Consider the following 19970-nt stretch of genomic DNA (forward strand, 5'->3'; position numbering starts at 1 on the left):
TAATTGTTCCTTTACAAGTTGATGTGCAGCCTGTAATTTCTCAATAAATAAGGGCCATTGCTCCACCCATACTGGGTTATCAGTTTTCCAGATAATAGGAATGGGAACAGGCTGCATAGCAATAGCCCCTAGGGAAAATTTCCCAGCCCAGAGCGATCTCAGGCTCTTTTGATAATTAAATTTTTGGATGCAACAGACTGAGGGTCACCTTGTAGGAATTTACCCAGTCCTTTCCTTGTATATAACCTTGGTCAGCCAGCATATTTTTAACAGGCTCAGTAGTAAGGACTGCTCCCATGGCCTGAAGCCTATCTCTCCCCCAAAGAGTAACAGGTATATGACTTAACACAAAAGGCTGAAAAATTCCTGTATGTCCTTCATCATCTGACCATTTAAGAAAGTGAGTACTACATTCTGGAGCCACAGCAGTTCCCACTCCTTGTACATGAGTGGAGGCCAGCTGAAGAAGCCATGCTTGTGGCCAATGTTTTTTTGCTATTACTGAGGAGTCCGCCCCTGTGTCCCCAAGTCCAGAAAATCATCTACCTTGTATGGTAAGGGTGAGCATGGGGCGCTGTTCAAGAGTTGATACCCAAAAGGCACCCATGGAGCCTGTGGACCCAAAACTAGCAGATCCCCTGATGTCCTTTAAAAAGGGATTGTTGGTTTTGAACATAGGGAGAAGAACCAATTGCGCTATCTGAGCACCCTGTGGTATCATTAATACCCCCATTTCTGCCCTAACCATGATTTTTATTTCTCCTTGAAAGTCTGAATCTACTACTCCTGGAATAACTCTAATTCCTTTCAACAAGGCACTACTGATCCTAACAATAGCCCTATTGCTCCCAGGGGAAGAGGCCCAAAGACTCCTGTGCTTAAGGCTTGAATGCCCATTTGTGGTATTAATATTGCTAGGGTGGTGGAACAGAGGTCCAATCCCGCGCTTCCTGGGGTACCTCTGATAAGGTCCTGGACATAAAGGGGTTTCTCTGAGGGATCATCTGTACTGGGCGGGTTATAGGTGTATCCATTGCCCCGTACACCTGGGCTTGAGGGGCTCGAGGCTGGCCCCGCTTCCAGTTTCCCTGAGCCGGTAGAGGATTACCAAGGGCATCTGTCTTTGACCTACATTCCTTGCTCCAATGATGACCCTTACTGCAACGTGGGCAAAGCCCTGGCCTAGGGCTCAATTGCCTTGCCACACCCTGCGGGCAGTTCCTTTTGAAATGTCCTGGCTGTCCACATCCAAAGCAACTCTTTGGTCTGGCTCCTCCATTGTTCTCCCCTCTTTTCATGACTGAAGCTATAACCTGGCCCATAATGTGATGACCATCTATGTCCCAACATATGTGTATATAGTCATTAAGACTTTTGGCCTTATGGGGACGTAAAGCCTCTTTACAATACTTATTTGCATTTTTGGATACCCAATTATTTAACTATGGGCATGGCGTTTTCAGCATCACCAAAAATGCGACCTGCCAGCTGTAGGAGGCAGTCTGCAAATTATGAATAGGGCTCAGATGGTCCCTGCAATACCTTAGATAGTTGATCTCCTGCAGCCTTATTAGGTAGGGCTTTCCAAGCTCTAGTAGCAGCAGCAGCATTTTGTGCATAGACCTTTAGGTCAAAAAGAATTTGAGCTGCAAGGGTAGCATATTGACCTCCACTTGTAGCATTCATGAGCATATCTGAATTCCTAGCAGGAAATCCGGCAGCAGCATTACTTTGCACGGTTTTCTTGCAAAATTCTTGAAATTCGCCTCTCCAGAGCAAATAGTCACCCCCACTCAGCCCGGCTCTACAGAGCTGCATACAGTCACTAGGGGTGCAATTTAACGCTGTGAAAGACTGAAAAATTGTCTGAGTAAAAGGAGCATAAGGCCCATAAGCAGTGACAGCCTCTTTAAGCTGTTTTATATCCTTAAAATTTAATGGGCTGTGCTCGCTAACCCTGTTATCTGAGGATCCACTGTCTCAATCACTGGAAACACCTGTCTTTCCTTTTTTAATGCTTCTACCTTGGTTATTAAATCTTTGTTCTAAATCTTGTACTTCCTCAAAAGTCCTATTCATCTATATCATTTCTTTTACTCTATGGCAATGAATTCTTTAGCTGTCTTGTTTTAATCCTGGTGCCCTGCCTTTTCAATAGGGCCACTAATTGCCTGCTGAGCTTTTCCTTACAGTTACTGGCACCCATCCGTCAATATACCCTCATTCACTTACTTTTGCCGGCCGGCCTTCGAGGGCGATCTCTTAGGTGATCCTTTCTTTCCCGATCTCGGTGGAACCTCCACTTGTAGTGCCTGTGCTACCATCTCTTCCACAAATCAGGCAAAGGCCTAGAGATTGAAATAAAGACAAGACAGCGGGTCATTCGTTCAATGGCAAAGTCGGAACGCCAAATGCGGAATGCCGTTTATTGAAGGGCAAGAACGGGCTTAAATACCGACTTATAGCACAGTGGAAAACTACAGGAATTTTTTGGCTTAGCTCCTCCCTGTGTTGTCAGGAGGTATGGTTGTCATGGGGTGTGTGTCACGAGGAGGTGTGTGTCACGAGGTGTGCTGTCATGGGAAGAGTACCAACAAAAGCCTTGGGGCAAAGAGTTCTGGCCAACAGCTTCAGGCTAGCTCAAGATGTCTCAGGGGTCCATGCAGGGCCCTACATAAATGCGTATTATATTTATCATTTTGGTTACCTCACTCAGGGTAATTTTTTGTAGTTTCATTAATTTGCCTGCATTTCATGATGCCATTTTTTTATGTTAACATTTTTTTTTATTTTATATAACAAAGTCCATATAAATGAAAACAAACATTTATAGACAATATTTGGGAATTTGGGCATCATTCCTTCCAAACTACTTCGTGCTGGTAAGGGGCACCGTCATGGGGGATTCGAAGAAGATTCAGAAATCCTTGCTGTAGTCTGCAAGGCTGCCCTGTCCAGCCCTTTTGAATGTAGGATCACCTGGTACTCTGTTTCAGGTGGTCTAGCTTGATCAAACCACATTAGTCTGGAAGGAATCCACATCTTTTCATTTTCTGTGGAAACAAAAATAGAAATCCTTTTCCCCAGTAACTTGTCCTTGAACTTAAATTTTGGAGTCAAAGCATTTTTTTAAAATTTAATTTATTATTTTACATGTTGATCCCAGTTCCCTCTCACTCCCTCCCTCTCTTCCTCCCTCCTTCCCTCCCTTTTACCCTCTCTGCCCTCTCACATGCACCCTAACCACCCCCCCCTCCCATCCCCCCACCCCAATTCCATATGTAGGGGAATGCCATCCAGTTGGGGTCATGTAGATCTGACAGGTCATGTGAAGTAGGGACTAGGGCTTCTCTCCTGTCTCTAGATTAAGGCAGTTATCCCTCCATGGGGGATGTGTTTGCAAAGTCCTTTTGTGCACCAGGGATACATTCTGGCTCCACTGTCTGAGGTCCCTTAGACTGCTCAGTCCTTCTGGCTGAGACCCATATTCAGAGGGGCCTGAGTCAGTCCCATGCTGGCTTCCTAGCTATCAGTCCGGTGAACCGTTAGAGCTCCTCCTTGTTCAGGTATGCTGTCTCTATGTGTTTCTGCCGCCTGGTCTTGTCCTATCCATCTGCATCTGGGTTCTACTTCGACTCAGTGTTTATGTATGGGCGTTTGCTCCTGTTTCCAACAGGCATTAGTTGAGGGCTCCATGGATAAGTTAGTTGTTGATCTCACTCTCCGGGAAGGGCATTTATAGTAGCCTTTCCACTGAAGCTCAAATTGTTATTTGGCAGCAGTCTTGTAGTTCTCTAGACCTTTCTTTGTGTTCAGTTTTATCTTCAAACCAATATTGGCTCCCTCTTTTATGTTCTCTCTCTCTGTCTCTATCTCTCTTTCTTTCCTGTCTTCTATTCCTAACCAGGCTCAATCTGCCTGGTTGCACATGTTTTCCTTTCCTCTCCTTCATTTTCTCCTACTTCTCTCTCCATTCGCTGCCCCCCCCCCATTTCACCTGAGCTCTGGGGGACTTATCCCAGTTCTGTGAGGGACTTTATATGAATCTCTTAGAATACACCTTGTATCCTAGTTCCTCTGATGGTGTGAATTATAGGCTGGTGATCCTTTGATCTAGGTCTAAAATACATATATGAGTGAGTACATACTGGGTTCCTCTTTTTATGACTGGGTTACCTCATTCAGGATGGTTTCTTCAAGTGCCATCCACTTGCCAGCGAATTTCAAGATACCATTATTTTTTTCTGCAGAGTAGTATTCCATTGTGTAGATGTGCCACATCTTCATTAACCATTCTTCAATTGAGGGGCATCTAGGTTGCTTCCAGGTTCTTGCTATTACAAATAGTGCTGCTATGAACATAGTTGAACAGATGTCTTTGTTGCATGGATGTGAATCCTTTGGGTATATGCCTAAGAGGGGGGATTGCCGGGTCCTGTGGTAAACTAATTCCCATTTTCCTGAGGAACCGCCATACTGATCTCCAAAATGGCTGTATGAGTTTGCACTCCCACCAGCAGTGGAGGAGTGTTCCCCTTTCTCCACATCCTCTCCAACATGAGTCATCATTGGTGTTTCTAATGTTAGCTATTCTGTCAGGAGTAAGATGGTATCTCAAAGTTGTTTTGATTTGCATTTCCCTGATAGCTAAGGATGTGGAGCATTTTCTTAAGTGTCTTTCAGCCTTTTTGATTTCCTCTATTGAGAATTCTTTCTTCAGTTCTGTACCCCATTTTTTAATAGGGTTATTTGGTGTTTTGTTGACTAGTTTCTTGAGTTCTTTGTATATTTTGGAGATCAGTCCTTTGTCGGATATAGGATTAGTGAAAATCTTTTCCCTATCTATGGGCTGCCGTTTGGTCTTATCCACTGTGTCCTTTGCCTTACAGAAGCTTCTAAGTTTGAAGAGGTCCCATTTATTAATTGTTTCTCTTAGTGCCTGTGCCCCTGGAGTTATGTTCAGGAAGTGGTCTCCTATACCAATTTGTTCAAGGGTACCTCCTACTTTCTCTTCTAAGAAGTTCAATGTGGCTGGATTGATGTTGAGGTCTTTGATCCATTTGGACTTGAGTTTTGTGCATGGCAACAGACATGGGTCTATCTGCAGTCTTCTACACACCCTCATCCAATTGTGCCAGCACCATTTGTTGAAGATGCTGTCCTTGCCCCATTGTATAATTTTATCTATTTTGTCGAAAATCAGGTGTTCATAGGTGTGTGAGTTAATATCAGGATTTTCAATTCGATTCCATTGGTCTCCCTGTCTATTTTTATGCCAATACCAGGCTGTTTTCAGAACTATAGCTCTGTAGTAGAGCTTAAAGTCAGGAATGGTGATGCCTCCTGAAGTTCTTTTATTGTATGGGGTTGTTTTGGCTATCCTGGGTCTTTTATTTTTCCATATAAAGTTGATTATTATCCTTTCAAGGTCGGTGAAGAATTGTGGTGGGATTTTAATGGGGATTGCATTGAATCTGTAGATTGCTTTTGGCAAGATTGCCATTTTTACTATGTTTATCCTACCTATCCAAGAGCATGGGAGATCTTTCCATTTTCTGGTATCTTCTTTAATTTCTTTCTTTAGAACCACAAAGTTCTTATTATATAGGTCTTTTACTTGTTTGGTAAGTGTTACACCAAGATACTTTATGTTGCTTGTGGCTATTGTAAAGGGTGATGTTTCTCTGATTTCTTTCTCTGTCTCTTTGTCATCTGAAAAAAGTAGGGCTACTGATTTTTTGAATTTATCTTGTATCCTGCTAGTTTGCTGAAGGTGTTTATCAGCTGTAGGAGTTCCCCGGTAGAGTTTATTGGGTCGCTTATGTAAACTATCATATCATCTGCAAATAGAGACAGTTTGACTTCTTCCTTTCCAATTTGGATCCCCTTGATCTCCTTTTGTTGTCTTATAGCATTAGCTAGAACTTCTAGTACGATATTGAAGAGATATGGAGAGAGAGGGCAGCCTTGTCTTGTTCCTGATTTTAGAGGAATTGGCTTAAGTTTCTCTCCATTCAGTTTGATGTTGGCAGTTGGCTTGCTGTATATTGCTCTTATTATGTTTAGGTATGTTCCTGTTGTCCCTGACCTCTCCAAGACCTTTATCATGAAAGGGTGTTGAATTTTGTCGAAGGCTTTTTCTGCATCTAGGGAGATAATCATATGGTTTTTCTTTTTCTGTTTATTTATATGGTGGATCATGTTGATAGATTTTCATATGTTAAACAATCCCTGCATTCCAGGGATGAAGCCTACTTGGTCATGGTAGATGATTTCTCTGATGTATTCTTAAATTTGGTTTGCCAGTATTTTATTGAGTATTTTTGCATTGATGTTCATCAGGGATATTGGTCTGTAGTTTTCTTTCTTAGTTGTGTCTTTGTGAGGCTTGGGTACCAAGGTTATTGTGGCCTCATAAAAAGAGTTTGGCAATGAACCTCCTGTTTCTATCTTGTGGAACAGTTTGAGGAGTAGTGGTATTAGTTCTTCCTTGAATGTCTGGTAGAATTCTGCATTGAATCCATCTGGCCCTGGACTGTTTTTTTGGTTGGAAGGCTTTCAATGACTGCTTCTATTTCATTGTGGGTTATAGGTCTATTTAAGTTGTTTGTCTGTTCTTGATTTAATTTTGGTAAGTGATAGTTATCCAGAAATTTGTCCATTTCCTTTGAATTTTCAATTTTTGTGGAATACAGATTTTCAAAGTATGACCTGAAAATTGTCTGGATTTCCTCTGTGTCCATTGTTATGTTCCCCTTTTCGTTTCTGATTTTGTTAATTTGCATGTTCTCTCTCTGCTTTTTCTTTAATTTGGATAAAAGTTTGTCTATCTTGTTGATTTTCTCAAAAAACCAACTCTTCGTTGCATTGATTTTTTGTATTGTTTTCCTGGTTTCTATTTTGCTGATTTCAGCCCTCAAGTTGATTATTTCCTCATGTCTACTCCTATGGGGTGAATTCGCTTCTCTCTGTTCCAAGGCTTTCAGTTGCGCTGTTAATTTTCTTATGTGACTATCCTCTGTTTTCTTCATATGGGCACTTAGTGCAATGAACTTCCCTCATAGCACTGCTTTCAAGGTGTCCCATAAGTTCGGGTATGTTGTGTCCTCATTCTCGTTGAATATTAGAAAGTCCTTAATTTCTTTCTTTCTTTCTTTGACCCAGGTGTGGTGCAATTGCACATTGTTCAGTTTCCATGAGTTTGCAGGTTTTCTGCTATTTGTGTTGTTGTTGAATTCCAATTTTAAAGCATGGTGGTCTGATAAGATACAGGGGACTATTCCTATTCTCTTGTATCTGTTGAGGTTTGTTATGCCACCTAGTATGTGGTCAATTTTAGAGAAGGTTCCATGTGGAGCAGAGAAGAAGGTATATTCTTTTGTCTTTGGATGGAATGTTCTATAGATGTCTGTTAACCCCAGTTGAGACATAACTTCTGTTAGTTCTTTTGTTTCTTTGTTGAGTTTCTGATTTGTGGTCCTGTCTAGTGTTGAGAGTGGTGTATTGAAGTCTCCCACTATAAGTGTGTGAGGTTTTATATGAGCTTTGAGTTTTAGTAGTGTTTCTTTTACGAATGTGGGTGACTTTGTATTGGGGGCATAGATGATCAGAACTGAGACTTTGTGTTGATGGGTTTCTCCTGTGATGAATATGAAATGACCATCTTCATCTCTTTTGATTAATTTTGGTTTGAAGTCCAACTTGTTAGATATTAGGATAGCTATGCCTGCTTGCTTCTCATTTCCATTTGATTGGAAAATCTTTTCCCAACCCTTTACCCTCAGGTAATGTCTATCTTTGAAGCTTAGGTATGTTTCTTGTATGCAGCAGAAGGATGGATTCTGTCTTTGTATCCATTTTGTTAGCCTGTGTCTTTTTATAGGTGAGTTAAGACCATTAATGTTGAGGGTGAGTAAGGACCATTGCTTGTTGATGCTTGTTTGATCTAGGTTTGTTGTTGGCAGTGGTATTGTGAATATATTAGTTATGCTTTACCCTTGATTTCTGGTGTATTTGGATTATCTGTTGCCTACATTTTTGTGGGCGTAGTTACCTTCCTTGGGTTGGAGTTTTCCTTCCAATAATATTTGCAGGGCCGGATTTGTAGATACGTATTGGGAAAATCTGGTTTTGTCATTAAATATCTTGTTTTCTCCATCTGTAGAGATTGAGAGTTTTTCTGGATATAGTAGCCTAGGCTGGCATCCGTGTTCTCTTAATACTTTTAGAACATCTATCCAGGACCTTCTGGCCTTGAGGGTTTCCATGGAGAAGTCAGGTGTAATTTTGATAGGTCTGCCTTTATATGTTACCTGTCCTTTTTCCTTCACTGCTCTTAATATTCTTTCTTTATTCTGTATGCTAGGTGTTTTGATTATTATATGTCGAGGGGTCTTTTTTCTTTGGTCCAGCCTATTTGGTGTTCGGTATGCTTCTTGGGCATGTCCTTCTTCAGATTGGGAAAGTTTTCCTCGATGATTTTGTTGAATATGTTTTCAGCACCTTTGAGCTGGGCTTCCTCACCTTCGTCTATGCCTATTATTCTTAGGTTTGGCCTTTTCATGGTGTCCCACATTTCCTGGATGTTTTGTGTTAAGGATTTGTTGGATTTATGATTTTCATTGGTTGATGAATCTATTTCTTCTAGTTTATCTTCTGTGCCTGAGATTCTCTCTTCCATCTCTTGAATTCTGTTGGTTATGCTTGTGTCTGTAGTTCCCGATTTTTTGCCCAGTTTTTTCTATTTCCAGCATTCCTTCGGTTTGTGTTACCTTTATTTTCTATTTCAGTTTTCAAGTCTTGAACCGTTTCCTTCACCTGCTCAATTGTTTTTTTCTTGGCTTTCTGTACTTTCCTTAAGGAATTTGTTCATTTCTTCCACTTTTTTGTTTGTTTTTTCCTACATTTCTTTAAGGGATTTTCTCACATTTTCTTTGAGGGCCTCTATCATTTTTATGATGGTAATTTTAAGTCGTTCCCTTCTGCTTCCTCTTTCTTTGTTGTTGTGTTCCATTCTAGTTGGTGTAGATTCCCTAGATTCTGGTGGTGTCATGCTTGTCTTTCTGTTGTTTGGTGTTTTCTTGTATTGCCTTCTTCCCATAGCTTCTTCCAGTAGCTGTTGGTGGGGTCTCCCCCTCTCTCTATGGTACTTCCCCGGTGGGCTTATGTGGGTCAGAGATTCAATATCTGTAGCTCTGTGTGGTCCAAGCTGTCTAGGAGATCTCTCTGCAGACAAAGACCCAGGGATGGGGTCAATGATGAGGATCCAATAGAAGATGCCAGCAGGAACTCACAGTGGTCCCGTAGAGATAGGTGGATCTCTGGGAGGGGCGTGGGACTCCAGCAGAGGACTGGAGGCGGGGTCAGAGACCAAACAGGTGGAAATTATGGGTGGTCTCCTTTGTTCAGAGTTGCTCCAAGAAGTCTCCGAAGTAGGGTGGACTGTTGGCTCCACCCTCTGTCCCAGTGCTTAACCAGAGCAGCAGGGCCATGGGCAGGGTAGGGCACAGGGTAGGGGGGCAGACTCGCGGTGGGGATGGGTGGGGGTGTATCAGAGCTCCAAGGGTGCTCTCGATGGGGACTGGACACAGGAGCAGCTGGATCAGGGGCCAATCCAGGGAGTTCGGGGGAGGAGGGGAGAGGTTGTAGGGGAGAGGCAGCCCCGATTGGGCCCAGACTCACCTCTGGCCAATAGCTGGCCGACAATGTCATTTTTTTTTTTTTTTTTTTTAAAGAGCTGAGTAATTCTCCATTGTGTAAATGTGCCACATTTTCTTTATCCATTTATCTGTGGAAGGACATCTCTGTTTTTTTCCAATTTCTGGCTATCATGAATAGAGCAGCAATGAACATGGTTGAGTGAATTTCTCTGTGGTAAGATGAAAGGTCTTTTGGGTATATGCTCAAGAGTGGTATTAAGGAATCTTACAGTAGAATGACTCCCATCTTCCTGAGGAACTGCCATGCTGATTTCTGTACAAGTTGGCAGTCCCACAGCAGTGGATCAGTATTTCCCTTATTCCATACTTCATCAGTATAAGCTGTCAATTTTTTTTAATTGATCTTAGTTGTGACAGATGAAATCTGTTGATTTGCATTTGCCTGGTGACTAAAGATGTTGGACATTTCATTAAGAGTTTCTCAACATCTGAATTTCTTCTTTTTAGAATACTCTGGTTAGATCTACACTCCAACTTTTAAAAATTGGGTAATTTGTTGTCTTGATATCTAGCTTTTTAAATTCTTTATATAATTTTGATATTAGCCCGCTAGCAGATGTGGGACTGGTAAAAATCTTTTTCCATTTTGTAGCAGCTGCTTTGTCTAAACAATGGTGACTTTTGCTGTGCTGAAGCTTTTCAGTTTCACGAGGCCCCATTTATTAATTGTTCTGTGCTAATGGTGCTCTGTTCCTGTACCAATGAATTCAAGCCTATTACCCACTTTCTCTTCTGTCACGTTCAGTTTACCTGGTTTTATGTTGAGGTCTTTTTCTATTTGAAGTTGAGTTTTGTGCAGAGTGATAAAAATGGTATTTATTTTCATTCTACTACATGTAGCCATCCAGTTTTAACACTTTGTTGAAGGTGTTCTCTCTCTTTTTTTTTTCCAGTGTGAATTTCAGGCTTCTTTATTAAAAAAAAAAAAATCAGGTCTCCATAGTTGTGTGAGTCTATGTCTGGATCTTCAATTCCATTTATCAATAAAAGATAACAGAAACATTCTTAATCACTGAGCTATCTCTACAAGCCTAGAATGTGTTTTCTTTTTCTGGTTATGTTCAAGGTGATTCTTTTATTCTTGTGTAATTTTTATGTTTTATATCGCAGACAGGGATAGAGTTTGGGCTTTTTTCAAGAGGTGGTGAGTAGTATGTAGGTCAATGCATCCTGCCCTAGAGCTGAGTTAAAAAAAAAAAAAAAAAAACATCATAGTACTCCCTATGTGACTCTAACAAAAGCCTTGGTCTTAAAGTTGCCCTTATTCAAATGGAGTTGCTAAGCAACAGCAGATAGATGCAGCAGGTGAAGTTTTCCTGGCCTTATGCAGCCCCTATCTTCATAGGGCACTAAGTAGTTCAGAGGTGATGCCAATGTAACCATCACTCTTTCTGTTTCAAAGGAGATTAGATTCAGTGAAGAACAACAAAAAGGATCTTATGAGAAACTCAAGATAGAAGAAGTGCAACCGCCTGAGGCTGCTTCAGAGAAGAGTAAAGTGGAGAAGAACCAGATTAACTTTGGGAAAAGTCACATGACCAAGAGATTGGAGCCCAGCTTAAACTGGAGAGCAACTGTCGATTACAAAGAGTATGTAGTTATTTACATGGGTTTTCTGATGCATCTTCAATCACTATGTACTTGCCTAATTTTTTCCTGGAATTGTATGTCTTGTTAGAAAATATAGAGTGTGTATTTTCCTGTCTTTCCTGTTTGGTTCCTTTTCCCTTTTTTGTATTTCCAAAATGGAAAGATGTAGCAGTACTAGTGCTTGTGTTCCAACTACTATGATGGGAGAAGAAAAGACAGATCATTTTTGTGTAGTAGGTGAGCAAGAACAAGTGGTATGAGAAAAGAAAATTATGTGAAAATACGTGGAGAAATAATATGGAACATGGAAATGTAGTGGTAAATAAGATTTATGGTTACAGTTACGTGAAATCAGTTCATCAGGAAAATTTCCATAGCAGTAGTATAAGCAGAACTTTAACACTATAAGAAGGTTGGAGTCTCAACAATGTTAACAGTCCAATGTAAAATGGACACTGGGACACTGTCTTAGCTAGGGTTGCTATTTCTCAAATGAAACACCATGACCAAAAAGAACTTGGGGAGGAAGGCGTTTAATTTGCTCTCAGTTCCATGTAACAGTTCATCGTCAAAAGCAGTGAGATCAAGAACTCATACAGGGCAGGAATCTGAACGCAGGAGCTGATACAGAAGCCATGGAGGGATGCTGCTTACTGGTTTGCTCCTTATGCCTTGCATAGCCTCCCTCACCAATCACCAACTACAAAAAATGTTCTACAGGCTTGTCTACCTACAATCTAATCTTATGGAGACATTTTCTCAATTGAGGATCCCTCTTCTCTGATGACTCTGGCTTGTTTCAAGGTGCCCTAAAATTACCCAGTACATATACTAAACATAAGAAATATAGTTAATAAACTTTAAGAATTATAGCTTGGCTGTGATGGTGTACACCTTTAATCCTAACTCTCAGGAGGCAGAGGCAGAGGGATCTTTGGGAGTTACAGGCCAGCCTGGTCTACAGAGCTAAATCTAGGGCAGCCAAAGCTACCCAAAGAAACCTGTCTCGAAAAACAAAACAAAACCAAAACAACAAAAAGAATTTTCAGTCCATAATATGTAAACAATTGTGTTTTAGAATCTGGTAGGTGTCCTAGATGTCCACAGTGAAGAGAATATGGCAAAGTATGATTGTTTACCTTGTGGCCAGGAAACAGAGACATAGAGTGGACAGGTTCTTATGAGGTCACACCCCAGTGACCTCCTTCTAACGATTCCAAATATCAGCATCTCAGATCAGTTTCCTTCCTCCCTCCCTCCCTCCCTTTCTTTCTTCCCCTCCCTCACTTCCCTCCCTCCCTCCCTCCCTCCCTCCCTCCCTCTCTTCCTCCTCCCTTTCCCTCCCTGTCTTCCTTTGTTTTAAGGGAGTCTCATGTTATATCCTTGGTTGCCTTCTAACCTGTGATAGTCCTCCTACTTCAGCCTACTGTGGGCATGAGATATATGACTGACTGGCTGGTGTGAAACTTTGATAGATGTTCAGAGGCTACTCATGATACCAACTAGAGCAGGCAGTTCATAGAATTTAGCCAATAGATTACAAATGCCAGCCTGTATTTACTACCACATGTCATATTTACAATTACATTCAATGTGACATGGTTGGTTTAAGAACTTGGTCCCGTTGGTCCTTTTTGGAATTCTGATGATCAAGAGTGTGGTTTGTTCCAGCATTAGATACAGAGGATCTCCAGGAGAAAGACCCTGTGGGAAGAGAAGAGGTCCTCACTTTTCTGATTTTCACTGGCTTTATTACCCTTGACCTCTGTGCCTATACAGAAATACTCTGTGAAAAACACGTGTCTCTGTTGATGAGGAAGTGGATTTTAAAATATTGCTTTTAATTATGGTAATAAGTATTTAAAAGAGCTGAGTATGTGCTAAGGACCATGCTAAGCCTAGAGATTCCTGAAAATCCAGGTGAGCTCCTTTTGCAGTGTTGGCCAGCGATGGTGAGAAACTATAATGCCTGTGACTGAGAGCAATAAGCACTCTGAGGGTGGGGGGAGGAGTTAGGGTGATGCATTCAGTCAGCCTGGCAGCTTGTTAAAGACCCTGCTACTAGTTCCTAGTGCATAGCCAGAACAAAGGGCTGCTGCTTATTTTATTGTTTTAAGATGAAGTCTGCAGCCCAGGGTGGCCTTGAACTTGATCTCTGGAATGCCTAGATTACAAGTGTGTACCACCGAAGCCAGTGTAACAAACAGCCCACAGCATTTCTTCCACATATAAAACACATGTCTGCCCTCGGAGAACAAACAGGCACCCTTAAGTGTGAGGCTAGGCTGGAATGTGCTAATCAGTGTCAGGAAAGTGCATTGTTTGGGTTGAAATTGCTGGGGCCATCTGTATGTACTTCCATCTTTTATGTTCTGTTCACTAGCACAACATACTAAAGCTCTGTTTTGTTGTTTATTTAGCCACAAAAGCTCTGTAAAGGATAGCCAAGAGGAAAAACTAGGAAAAATTGAAAAGTCATCGGCATCTGTTTCCCCAGGCCGTGCACAGTTACTCCGGTATGTTTCAGTTGGTAAGGCCATGTCCTTACAGCCACCCACACAGAACGGCCAATTGCCATGCTGGTTACAGGACTGCTTAGTACTTACTATGCAAGGGCCCCAGGTGCTTAACACACGGATGGCTACTAGTGAAGCCAGTAAAAGTGAGGGTGCCGGGTTGCTTTAAATATATCCCAGGCTATACTTCTATTGTAGTATATTCTTCTATTACAGGGAGTGCTGGCTACTTACAGACTCTAAAGAGATACATCTAAGGCAAGCTATGAACATCGGATGTAATTTTCTGCTTAACAAAGGAGAAAGATAATGAGAAGGGTTGACCATTTGTGTTGGAGGGTTTCAGAGCAGTGGCAGGAAGAAGGGGAGAGATCGTCATAGAAACATTTGCACACCAGGGCTGAAACAGTCCTTAAGACCCTGAACTACATTGATCTTGCACCTTTTGGTTCATTATAATAATTATTCAGTGTGTTTAAGAACTTCTAAAGCTTTTTATTTTTGAAATCATTATAGACTCCTAGGAAACTGCAAAGGTAGTGTGCTCAGTACCCTGCGCTCAGCTTCCTCTAGTGACAACACAGTATAGCCACAATACCAGATAGGAACATTGCTTCGGTACTTATGGATGATGAGGTAAATTTATCCCATACTAATGAACACAGAAGTGAGAACACAGAACTTTTCATGCTGTAATGAACACAGCAATCAGAACACAGAACTCCATGGTGGGGCTCCCTAGTGTTAACACTGTTACAGTCACATCTATTCCCTTGTTTCTAACTCCAACCAACTGCTCTTCTGTTTTCTAGGGTAATAGGCTCGAGTGTTATTTCAAACATTGCTTTCTGTTTATCTCTACTGTTTCCACCCTTTCCCTCTCTTTCTGTGGATTACTTAAACATTTTGATTTGTCAGTGGTCTTTTTGAATGCATCTCTTTTTTATAGCTCTTTGCTCCAAGTGTGTGTGTGTGTGTGTGTGTGTGTGTGTGTGTGTGTGTGTGTGTGTGTGTGTGCTAAATACAATTTGCTGGTGTTGGCTTTTAGCAGACATGTAGAAACTTTGCCTTCCTTCTGAGGCTCACAAGGTACTGACGTCATCTGCTGCTCACAAGCCAGTTGTTATATTATTGTTACAGCCCTGGTCACGCTGTGGCTTACACTGTGTACTTGTTGTTCTTAGTAAGGGTGGCGAGAAGGTTGAGGAGACTGCCAGTGAGAGCTCCTCAGAGAGTGAGGAGGATGAAGAACCCCCAGACCACCGCCAAGAAGCCAATGCTGACCTGCCATCAGAGTACTGGCAGATTCAGAAGCTGGTGAAATATTTAAAGGTAAGAGAAACCTTCCATGCTATGTTTACAGTATTCAGTGGAAACCCATTTCTAAGCACATGTGCTTTCCTTCTAAGTTTTCAATGTGCCTGCTAAGAGCCGTGTACAGTGCTGTTGTCACTTGAATAGACACAGAAGGTCTTATTATTCTGAGGAATCAAGCTTAGACCTCAGGAAGCATGCTCTGACTGGGACCACTTCTCTTTCCCAGTGAGTATGGGAGGGGGTGGGGATGGGTGTAGCCAACAGCAGGTAATGACTTAGTCTGTGTTTTATGATTTTCATTTGGTGTGGTAGAAAGAGCATGGAGCTCTGGAACTTGATCTAACTTAACTTCTAACCTGTATTACTGGCTAGCAGGTGGCTATTGCAGAGTTGTGGTGTAAGTCTTAAAAAGCCTCAACTTGTGCAAAGAAATGGATGCTGCCTGTACCACAGGACTTTTCAAGACTGAGAACCACAATTGGAACCTGTATCATAGCATGTCATACATTGTAGGAACTTACGATATACACTGGCTCTCTTACATCTCTCTCCAGTCAGGTGACATGAAAATACCTTACATGATGACCAGTCCATGAGGGGTATATAAATATTTGAATTGAGGACAGGGCAAGGAAAATGGGCTGTCACAGCCAATTTCATTCATTCCTAGTATACTAAAGCCTTCTTTAAGGCTGAAGTCCAAAAATATGGATGAGAAAATGGGACAGAATATATGACTACCTCTTGTTTTCTTCTTCCACATCCTTGGTCAGATTGGCCAAGTATATTACATATTTAAAAATGTTTATGTGGCACCTAACCAATGTCCTTTTTCATCCTTTGATATAACCTTGAGGCAGCCTATGAAACAGCCTTCATACATGGTTTTGTGTTGCTGACAAAAGCCCCCTAAATGGATGGTCTTGAGAGTATGAAAGAGTCAAGAAAAATTCTGCAAGAAAAATGAACTCCCTTCTGCTAATGGGCATTCCTTCAGTGGAAAATGCCAGAATTTCTTAGAAAAAAAAATGTTTTTCTGAATCCCAAATACCTAGGAGAATTAGTGATGGCACTGAAATATATTTTAATTCTCCTTTGGGTATTCTGGTTCTGTCTCCTCTGATGCGAATAGAGATGATGTTACTCGTTAGAGAGAATTCCTTTAATAGACCTGAGCAGGATGCCCTGACAGTCAAAGACAAAGGCAGGCATCTCTAGGCACCCGAGGAGCAGGTCCACATTGGAAACTGCAGAACCACAGTCTAATTAGCCTCATCTGCATTGGGGTTTGCATTCTGAATGTGTATCTGCTGCTAACCTGACTCATTCTTGCAAAAATTAGTACTGACAGGCTGGAGAGATGGCTCAGCCAGTAACCCGCTTGTTGTACAAGCATTAAGCCACACATTTTGAGCCTCAGAACCTATGAAAAGGCCAGACATGGCCACACAGTTATGTAATCTGGGGCACCAGCGAAGACAAGCAGATCTCAGGAGCTTGTCAACCAATCAGTGAGCTCTAGATTCAGAGTTGAGCCTGTCACAAAAGGTGGAGGCCAAGGGAGGAAAACTAAACATGGTCCTACCCAGCTGTAAGCTTATGACTTCAAAAATGACTAGCCTGGCTAAATGACCCCAGGGGAGCAATAATGGTACATTTTATTTGGAGCTAACAAATAACAGTATAATTGTGCTTAAGACCTGAAAAATAGGAAGGAATTCATGCCTAGTACTATAAACCTAGTCAACTGCCAATTGCTGGAAAGATCATGGACCCTAGAGGAGAATCTACTACTGCCATTTTCCTTAGCCAATATATTTGTAACTATTCTAAATTCTGATGCTTATGCTTACAGTAAGGGTAGTTTTTGCTTCTTTTGCAGCAGAGATCTACAGCTGGCCATAATCCAGAAAATAAGTGTCCATGGGTGCCCATTCCCTCTTGGTTCATCTATAATGCAACCCCTATACCTAGGGCTTATGGAAAATTGTAGAAGATGAGACAAAAAGATTGTAAGAGCCAGGAAACCAGGACACCTGCAGTGAGATCATGTGTTATATATATGAAGGGGACTTTGCACTTATGAAATCTGAACAGTATGGTTGCGGCTGACAATCAGTAGTCAATGAGAGGAAGAATTAGCTTTTCTTGGGGATGTGCATCATTAGAATGTATTTAGTTCTAATGAAGTCAGCTCTAAACACACGTATATATAAGAACACTAAGGGAACTCAGTTGGTTTATGTACATACATATGTAACAACAGTTAAAGAGGTCACGAATTTGAGAGGAAAGTAGACACAGGATTTGGGAGGTGGGAGGAGGAGTGGTGGAAATAATGTAAACTCAGTACTCATATATGAAATTCTCAAAAGTTAAAGTTTTCCTTTTGGTTGACTAGATGTCAACTTTTATCTTCTGCATATATATATATATATATATGTATATATATATATATATATATACACAAATACCACACACATAACATTCACTATCATTTATCATCATCTACTTACAGTATTAATGTATTGCATGTTATAGTTTATTCTTTGTGTGTAATTTAACAAGATAAATGCGAAGAGAGAGTGTTGAAACATTCTGCCCTGAAATGAGTAAACTAGAGTGTAAAATAGCAAAATTAATCTAAAGTCTAATGATTTGAATCAAATTTTAATGGCTAAATCAAAATTTAGGCCAGCAGATAAAATATTTTTTCATTTTACCTGACTATATTCAAAGATATAGTAGTCAAAATATCAGGATGCTACTATTAGGGCAGACACAGTGACCAAGAGAACAGACTAGAACCAGGTAAAGACTCACAATGGAGAAGGGATCTTCTCACTTGTATTGGGAGTCTGAATATACACATGCAATAGACAAGACAGTGGGCTTGCACAGTGGGCATGCAACATATACCGTTTATTGAGGGGAAGATATTGAGGGGCTTATATACTGACTCACAGCACAATCAAGGGTCAAGAGTGAAAGCTCTCAGGCTTAGTTCCTTCCCAGTAGATGTGTGTTAGCAAATCAAGCCGAGTAAGAGTAACAAACTCTGGGACAAGATGTTCCAGCCAACAGCTTCAGGCTTGCTTAAGGTGCCTCAGGGGTCAATGCAGGGCCCTACATGTACATGCAAATTGGAGTACCCACAGAAGACAATAAACCAGTAAGGAGATGTGCAGGGAGGATTTCCTGGGAATGGGGATACCATGCAGATGATTTGGCAAGAAAGGGGAATACTAGAAAGTGAAGGGTTAAATATGTAGGGGGTGGCAAAAGCAGGGCAAGGGAGAGAGGGAGTACAGAAGGAATAAGTATTACTGAAGACCTTTGAAACTCCATATGGAAACCTACTCTAGAATCCTCCCATACTTAAAAGAAATTTAAAAGGAATTAGCTTTTGATGGAGGAGAAAATGCCTCTCCCATACATTGCAGCACTATGGTACAAGTTAGGGACTACTTCTTTTTAAGGTGTTGGTCAGTGAGGTCCCAAGGATACCCCTCCCCCAACATTACAGGCTATTTCCATTGCTCTTGGTTATCCTAGAACTTGAGATAACATCCTATATATTTGAGTTGTAGAAAGTGAAAAAATCAAGCTGGTACTGATCTGGAAGCTTCATCACTATTGGCTAACTTTCATAGTTTTGAAACTTTCTATGCATATTACCAGGGAAGAACAGTCATCAGCTGTGAACCTCATGAACTACAATAATGATTGGCCTGACAAGACATGCCACTGGCTCAGTAATGGCACAAGTGTATGGGACTAACCAACCACTTTCTAATTGGATTTAAGATCTTCTCCACAAGAGGGAACTCAGGTCTAATGCCACTGACTGCATAAAAAACCCATGGTTGAATAGGTCATAGGTTTTAAGTAGGACCTAATACTATTATTCTGCTAAATGGACAAGGTATTAAACTTTTCCCTAAATTCTTATCTGCATATCTATGGATTAGTGAATCTCATCCTTCATCAGAGAAGCTTCTTTTTGAAGCAGATGGTGACTAAATGAAACAAAGACCCATAGTTGTTCATTGTGCACAGAATAAGTTAGAGTGCTCACATCTAAATTGGAAATCTGTATCACACATTCTCCATACAAGACTCAAGGGTGGTCACCAAAGATTGGGTGTAAAAATTGCAAGAGCCAGAGGTGTGGTGAGTTACTGCAGTGGAACAATATTTGTCAAACATGAGAAGGCTATTGAACACATGAGTTCACAGCATCCGAGACCTCCTGAACAAAATCAAGTCAGCAAAAATCCCTTTGTGAAGGCCTACCCCTAGCAATTGACAGCTGATGGCTGCTGGAAAAGAGTATGTTTTCTTCAGCAATGTTTCTCCTAAGACATTATCTATGCTCCAGTGATGGTCTTAAACATAATGGCTGCATTCAGTAGACTCCTTGGTTTGTTTGTTTTGTTTTTTAAGAGTAGATGAATTGGAAGGAATTGAGGGAGGAGAGGAATGAATTGAAAATGAAGGAATGGCAGAGGTTGATCAAAACACATTTTAGGCACATATGCAATTCCCAAACAATAAAAAAAGACACCCTATGTTTACTTCTGACTTCAACACAAATGTTCACAGGAGCATGCACAAATATGTATACTCATGTTCATGTGAACAAGAACACAAATACCACACACACACACACACACACACACACACACACATGCAAAAGATATAAAGAATGCTATTGAACTCTTCTTTCACCACATACAACAATAACTGGAACATCTGAAATTCTAAGACTGCTGGAGAGAAGGCAAGCTGTTCTCTTAGATAATGGTCTGGGCAAAGATTTTTTAAA

At 41.1% G+C, this 19970-nt stretch overlaps 1 protein-coding gene across 1 annotated transcript in view; it reads left to right on the plus strand.

Annotated features, from left to right (window-relative positions):
- Odad2 (outer dynein arm docking complex subunit 2) overlaps window positions 1-19970 on the plus strand; it is a 154835-nt gene that overhangs the window by 25711 nt on the left and 109154 nt on the right. The window contains exons 8-10 of the mRNA XM_051205607.1: window positions 11122-11309; window positions 13730-13825; window positions 15010-15157. Of these exons, the coding sequence (XP_051061564.1) occupies window positions 11122-11309; window positions 13730-13825; window positions 15010-15157 (432 nt within the window). The remainder of the gene's footprint in view (window positions 1-11121; window positions 11310-13729; window positions 13826-15009; window positions 15158-19970) is intronic.

The sequence above is a fragment of the Phodopus roborovskii genome, unplaced genomic scaffold, assembly GCF_943737965.1.
Source record: "Phodopus roborovskii unplaced genomic scaffold, PHOROB, whole genome shotgun sequence".
Classification (NCBI taxonomy): domain Eukaryota; kingdom Metazoa; phylum Chordata; class Mammalia; order Rodentia; family Cricetidae; genus Phodopus; species Phodopus roborovskii.